The 7,982-nt window shown below is 34.7% G+C and overlaps 1 protein-coding gene across 1 annotated transcript in view; it reads right to left on the bottom strand.

Annotated features, from left to right (window-relative positions):
- Positions 1–7,982, bottom strand: part of NUAK1 (NUAK family kinase 1) — a 53,812-nt gene that overhangs the window by 8,577 nt on the left and 37,253 nt on the right. The window contains exons 3-4 of the mRNA XM_015818365.1: positions 4,125–4,276; positions 1,647–1,712 (exon numbers count right to left, since the gene is read on the bottom strand). Of these exons, the coding sequence (XP_015673851.1) occupies positions 1,647–1,712; positions 4,125–4,276 (218 nt within the window). The remainder of the gene's footprint in view (positions 1–1,646; positions 1,713–4,124; positions 4,277–7,982) is intronic.

Genomic DNA, 7,982 nt, shown 5'->3' with positions numbered 1-7,982 from the left:
CATGTACTGAAGATAAGAAACACTAGTCTTTGTTTAAACTCACAGAAAAGAAAGAACTTTTAATGAATTCTAGTTCAACTGTTTCATGAAGACTTTAATTTGTAGAATACATTGTTTCATTATGCAATTCTTTGTTCATACTAACACAAATAGAAGAATTAAATACTAGGCACAGCCCTCGACATCAAACTACAAGGAAGCCAAAATGGTGATATGTGTATAGTAATATCGCAATGTAAAATCCACCATTCTGTGCTTGAGCCCCAAATTCTGATGCAATCACAGAGGTTGCTACATTTAGATGATGACATCAGACAATTTTATAATTTGCCCATCCGCTCTCCTGCTCACCCATGTCCCGAGGCAGATTCCAGTGTTATTTCCACCAAATAACCGCCTGGGCAAAACTAATATTACTCAGAACCTCAAGGGACTTTCATGGGAAGAACCTTACAATTACTTGTAGTCCAATGTAATATATGCAGTCAGTATCCATATGCACTTTATATTAGATCACATGGAGTCTGGTAGCATCTTTTCAAATTATCACATTTCATTAAAAGGTATAAGCTTTCATGAACTACAGCTCACTTTATCAGATGCATCTTCTATTCTTTTCCTACACAATTTATATTGGATAAATTGATCAATCCCTACGCAAAGTAATATATGCAATCAAACTTGACAACCCAAACAGCAACTTTGCAATGAAATAAAATAAATGTGTGTTATATGTAATAATACATTTCTTCGACTTTCACGAATCATTAGAACCCCCGTTGTATGGAAAGAATTATTACTAAGAGTGTTTCTTAGATATGGACCAATAGCACCCATTAAGTATTACATATATTTGAGGAAAAAGGGATTTGTTTATATTCCAAGTAACACTAATGGGGTTCTCAGATGGTATACCAATTGTAGTTATTGACCAGATTGGGATCTGTTTTCTACCACCCTGCTTTTATGCTATACTTTAAGGAACCTCATCCAATATAAGAAAAATCTTTATTATATAATTATAACATTATACAATTAAGCATACTTAGAATTTTAAAGAATGGAATGCGAATTTTGGAAGCAGGAATAGTTTCCCATAAAAGCATCATGTAGCTTGTATATTAGCCATTTTTTTTTCCCCAAGAAGAATGAAAAGGTCATTCCCATGCTTTTAGTAAAGATTTTTGACATAGTTATGACATCACCCAAAACTAATCTGAAAGCTATCATTGTGCCTGGAGTTCTAAGGCCACTTCCTAATGAAGGACATGGGCTCTGCTTGAGTTTATTTTGAAAGTGGATTTGCTTATTTTTCAGCTGCAATCAAAGGAATGTTCAGAGGGCGAAATAAGCACTTGAAACTTGTAAGCCAAAAAATTGTGCATAGTCCCAGCAGCCAGCAAAAAAGCCATCTGTAAAATACATTATCTTGTGAAAGGGACCCACTGGGCCTTGTGTGTTGATTGCTGTTATTGTTTTTTTAAAAGGGAGGAAAACTACTACTTTAGTTTTAAAGTAAATACAAGTCTTAATTCATTTAAAAATCATCACAAAGATAGTCTCTATATTCTGTAAACAGATGCTAAGTAGCAACTTCGATAAAAATGTTTAAGGTGATATATATAAAGATTAGGAAGGATGTTTACCTTGATGTTACAATTGTCATCAAGAAGAATATTTTCCAGTTTTAAATCCCTGTGAACGACACCATTCTGAAAGAAGAAATAAAACATGCAGATGAATATAAAGGAGATTCTATGAGGGGGGGTTTAATAGTGTCTGGATTAAAGAAGCAAAGCATCAGGGTGGTCTCTGCATTTAAACTTCAGTCATAACACTAGTAACTAGTGACAGGAGATGCATTAGTCACTTGCTGTGTGGTTAGGAGAAGAATGACTGGAATTTGTCCTCCCACCAAGCCTGTAAAACAGCAGGGGAACTCTTTTCGGAACTTAATCCCAACCCCAATCTGCCCCTCACTATGTAAAAGTAATATATTCTTCCCAGGCATTAGAAAACAATCCTTACCAAGGTATGTCAGTACAGTACTCACAAAAGGTCCAGTAATTCTAGCAGCTAGGCCTGATGACTTATACTGTATCCCCCAAAGGCCGCTTAAACCTGAGACTGAAATCTAATAACTTCCTGAAATTCATTAATGTTAAAATTATAAAACTAAAAACTATAATCTGTATTTTTGGTGTAAACTGTCTGCCTTTCCTCTTCAGAATGCTTTGTGTATTTTATGAGGTATTTTTAAGAAGCCAAATTTGGTTTGTTATGTAAGAATCATTGAAAAATTAGGGAAATATTCCATTTCAGAATGACAGATTATCATACATTGTATATGCTATGTTCCCTACAGTGTAAATTAATTCTATTGGAACCATCTTGTAACAATATNAAACTGTCTGCCTTTCCTCTTCAGAATGCTTTGTGTATTTTATGAGGTATTTTTAAGAAGCCAAATTTGGTTTGTTATGTAAGAATCATTGAAAAATTAGGGAAATATTCCATTTCAGAATGACAGATTATCATACATTGTATATGCTATGTTCCCTACAGTGTAAATTAATTCTATTGGAACCATCTTGTAACAATATAATCAGCCTGGAAGGTTCTCTTAGTATGTCATTATTATGCAAGAACAACTTGCAGGGATTCTTTTAAACTCTGAAGATGTGGGCAGGATTTTTGACAGCATGAGCTCTCTGGGTAGACTCCAAGCTGCACTAGGGGGCTCCTTCAGAAAGCTAGATAGGGTGAATGCATTTGAATTTGACAGGGGTTGTACTTCCTGTCTTGAAGATTGTGATACACTCCTTCCAGAAGTGGACACTTCTTTGTCTAGTCATGTTGGATAAATCCTGCACAGTTTCCAACCTTCTCTTCTTGTACAGAAGCTAGAAATAATCCTGAAAAAATCCAGGTCCCTTTCAGTTGAGCTTCAGACCTAGGCATGAGATTGAAACTGAACTGGTCACTCTTATGGATGATCTCGATTAAGACTTGAATAAAAGAGTACAGTCCTATTGAATTTCTCAGCTGGGTTTGATACTATTGACTATGGTTTTCATTTGGACTTTCAGTATTAGTTGGAAGGGGGCACCATTGTGCAGGGATTTGGAGCAACTTAGTGGACATTTTCAGTCATTGGTAATGAGGAAGAGAAGTGAGCAATCAAACTCTTGTCAATCCTCTATAGATGGTAACGAAACTTGGTTCTTTCTCCAAAGTTCATAACATCTACATGAAACTACTGGGTGAAGATACAGGTAGTCCTTACTGATCACAACTGGCAACTCCATCTCTAAGTGATGCAGTCATAAAACGAAACATAACTGAATCCAATTAACATCACTTCTTGCTACAGTTGTGAAGCAAATCACCTGCAGTCCTTAAGTGTGATGTCACATGACCATAACTTGCAACTTCCTGCAGGCTTCCCCATTGACTCTGTTTATTGGAAGCTGGCTTTGGGGGGTTGCAAATGGTGATCCTGTGACCACAGGAGACCATGACTATTCTAAATGCACACTGATTGCCAAGCACCCAAACTGCGATCAAGTGACCATGGGGATGCAGCAATGGCTGCAGGTTTGAAGTTATAAATCTCCTTTTTCAGCAATCGGTAAGCAAAGACTATGCTATATTGGTCTGTTCAGGATGAGATATCATTTTATTACACAGGGAAAGCAGTGGAAACAGTGGAATGGAACAAAACAGACTAAAATTGAATGTTAAAAAGATGGAGTTGCTATTTGTCTAGAACAGGGGTCCCCAATACCTGGTCCGTGGACTGGTACCAGGCCGTGGCATGCCAGCAACTGGTCCACACAAACAAGCAAAGCCCCATCCAAGGGATGCAGACAGCACACAAAACCATGCACTCTCTGGTCCATGGAAAAACCTTTCTCCACAGAAACAGTCGCTGGTGCCCAAAAGGTTGGAGACCTCTGGTCTAGAAGCCATCGTGTTTGAGAGAGAGGCCTAAACTGAATTGAAACCTAGTTTGAGTTGCTCTGGCATAATTTCATTTCATAGTCTAAAATCCACTGGGTATGAAAGAAAGTGAACATAATGCAAAGATTATCACCACACACCTTCAGATATTTTTTACTCACCTTATGACAATAATGAACTGCTGAAACAATTTGCCGGAAGAAGTGTCTTGTCTCTCTTTCATTTAGCCTTCGTCTCTCACTGATGTAATCATACAATTCCCCTTTACTTGCATATTCCATGATGATCACTATTTTATCTTTGTTCTCAAATACTGAGATAAAACCAAACCAAACACTTTTATTTCATTATATTGATGAATTAAATACAAAATACTCATATACAGTTATAAGCAATCATAGCTAGCAAATTCCAAAGTACAGATGCACAAATTACGGTACTCAGTTTCAAGTTAAAAACAGTTCCATGCATATTCTTTCTTAATTTATCATTTTTGCAGTTTAGACACAGAATTAGGCATATTTTAAAAATTTTTAATTACTTTTAAAGTTTATATTACTTTGAAATATTTTTCACAAAATACAATTCTAAGAATATATCCTATTAAAATAGGTATTTCAAGTAAAATTTTGTCATAGAGTAGATACCTTATAAGCACCATATACCTTATAAAGAGATACATTTTTGAACCATATGGAACCAAAGGATTTAACCAAAAGATTCGGTTGAACCAAAGGATTTAAAATACTGCAAATTAATTTCAATCTGCCTATTAATCAACAAATAGTGTTAAAATGCAAATACAAATAAAAATGTAGTAACATCATTTTTCTTTAATGTTTCCCTAGGTTCTTCTAGTAACTTCATAAAAATTGCTACAACTGTATTATTTTCTCACTTTCAAAAATATAAATAGACATTTTATTTGAAGACCTGTTTTTAATTAGGAAAGAACAAGCAAAAAATGAGAGGTATATTGTGTATAGGGGGAAATGTTTAATAAATAATTTTGATCACCACAGGCAACCACTTAAGTAATTTATATGGGCTACAGAATTTCCTTCAGGAATATAATAAACTATCGATATAATATTTAATACATTTCCTTCCTTGCCTAATAAAAATTTGAATTTCTCATTTGGAGCACAAATGAAGTCTGAAACTGAAATTACACCTTTTTCTTGGTCATGCTGTCATCAACAGAGAAGAATGGATTACTATAAGCATCAACATGTAATATGAAACCTACACTGTTGGTTGATGCTTTTTTGAAAAGGAGTAAGTAGGTAAAATGTAAAATAATGTGTGCTGTGGATAAACTATAAATCACTTATACAAAAATAATTAGAGCACTTTTTCATAAAGGAAGCACAATATCCAGTGAGCTCAGCTGAACCCACATCTGGCTGTCATAGGAGGCTGCAAAATAAGAAAAACATGCTCCAGTGCTTTACACACTCTGCTTGCCTTGTCAGTCTTCAAGAACCAGGTTTTCACTATGGAATAAATGTGTATTCCTGTGTCAAGGAAAATGAGTATGCTATTAAAATTAAATGTGTGGATGTTCAGGGCCAATGAAATCTTTAACTGTGCATAGAGCTTTGGGGTTATGCACCACAGTTCCTGGCATCTTCAGGGGCAAGGTAGTCTGTATGGTGCATAATCCCAAAGCTCTATGGGGATTATACAGCACACAGACTACCTTACCTCTGAAGATGCCAGCCACAGTTGCCTGTGAAATGACAGGAAACCGATGTCTGAAGCTCAACATTGCTCAATAGATACTGTCTATAAAGGGCCACAACAATATATTGAGTAGAGCTTCACTATCACACGTAGTGATGGCCATATAAGGTTATTTTAAAAGAAATGGAAGTAGGTATAAATCTTAGGAAGGCTGTTTGCTAAATCCAGAATTAAGAGAAGCCTAGCTTGCATATCAGCTGCCACTGAGCAAGAGTGAAGAGCATCTATCATACTCCCTCCATGTTTATGGCAGAACCATCCTGTACTTACTAAGATCATATTAAAATTCTGTGGATCTTTTTTTTTAATACAAGTTTTATTAATTTTCCATTTTTACAAAGCTTCGGGTATTAAGGAAGCAACATGGTGGTTGGGTAATACATAGTCCAATAACACGCTTATCCATACATATATCAGCTTACATCATCAAAAATTTCCTCTCTGTTTCCCTTAGTTATTATACCAAATTCAAATTAATAAATTGCTAGCTATAACTCAATCATTTAAAACATTTATCAACAACTTTTAACTTATATGTCTCCAGATCCTGTCTTTGACTTTTATCTGATTTCAGTTACAATATTCTAGTTGGCTTAATGTCCATAATGTTTAAGTTTCAGATAACCTACAGTTCCCTTAGTTCATTACAAAATAATTATCATGTCTAAAATACACTTATTATTTATTCAAATAAGTTCTTAGTTTATTTCACAATCATATTCTACTTCTCATTCTAATATCGTCACTTACTCATAAAATAACCTTTGTCCTCTAAATCCATCTTCTATTTTATAATTCAAAACATTTTAGTAACTAATTTGTTTCCCTAAATCCTAAATATTAAATCAAATAATATCTTTTAAAATCTTCTTATCTCATTATGTGAAATTTGAAGCTCTTCCATTGAATGTCAGATAAGGAAAACCATTTTTTAAGTCTAACTCTGGCCTTCCTTTTGTGCCAAACCGGCTTCCATAAAAGAGCTTTTAGGTTCTCAGGTGAATCTCCCTTCATTCCTGCATATATTTGAATCAAGGGAGACCATCCAATCATCAGCCTATCAAGGACACTAGTCCCTTCACAGTCAGTAAATTGTTGGCCAAATAGTTTAAATCTCCATATTGGACTTAATATATTTGTCATGCGTTCAGGCTGGTCTTCTTCTGGTTTCAGCTGGTTTAAATGCAAAGTCATGTTTAGTATTGTAGTTGTTTTGGGGTCATCTGGATTGTCTAGATTCTCAGTATATTGTGTATGTAAGTCCTCCGCAAGTTCTGTCTTAGTATTTCTTTCTTCAGTTTCTATTGCTGTTGTAGTTGTAGAGTCTTTAAATGAGGTCAAAGTTTGTGTGTCGGAGTTCTGAGTAGATTGTAGCTGACATTCTTTAAAATCCACTTTGTTATTAATTCCTTCTTCTTGTGTTGCTTTTTGGGTTGTAGGTTCATCTATTGAAGTTAAAGCTGCTTTTGTAGCTTTAAGGTGGCACGTATATCTTTCATTCTAGAATTCATTAGCTCTGTAGATCTTGACTGGTAACAGTTTTCCAAGATTCCTAGTAGATACCAGGTCTTAGTAAAATAAAATTATCAAATGCTAATTGCTCATAAGAGAACCTGGAAAAAGTATCTCTCTGGATAGGTCCATGCAAGCTTTTTAAATAAACATTTTCATCATGTAAACATTTATACCATCAATTTCTGAGATATTGATATGTTTAAGTGATCATTTTGTAATACACTGTATTTTGTAACACTGCTAAGTGCAGTGTTTAGCTGTAATATTATTTATTACAAATAAAAATGAATTAAATATGTATTATTCCCTATTAAAACTTAAACTTCAAGCTGCATATAGTGTTAGTTATACTATAACCAATTCTGGTATAACTATTTGGAATGCTTGGCTCACTGTGTTTTTGCTCCATTTGATTTATGACCTGTCATCATAATACAGATTATTCTAAATCTGGAAGAGCTTCTATATAGGCTCTGTGCTGTTGCTACTACCAACTAATTCACAGAAATTTTTTTAAAGAGGAATGTCTGCTTGCAGATATAAGATATTGTAGAAATATGGATCAGTAACTATGATACAAAACAGATTATTTAAAATAGGCGTTGGGAATCTGTTCACCAGAAGGGTTCATTTGTTCCTTTTCTTACAGGAATTGGTCAAACAAAAACCTTTTTTATAATATTATTTGAAATGGCATTGGTCATGCTTTTTGATGATCTCTGCCGGGAGCGGGATGGGGTAGCATCTTTGCTGTATTT

Source organism: Protobothrops mucrosquamatus, unplaced genomic scaffold (genome assembly GCF_001527695.2).
Source record: "Protobothrops mucrosquamatus isolate PMUCROS unplaced genomic scaffold, P.Mucros_1.0 scaffold728, whole genome shotgun sequence".
Taxonomy (NCBI): Eukaryota; Metazoa; Chordata; class Lepidosauria; order Squamata; family Viperidae; genus Protobothrops; species Protobothrops mucrosquamatus.
This window is presented reverse-complemented; position numbering and strand designations above follow the sequence as displayed.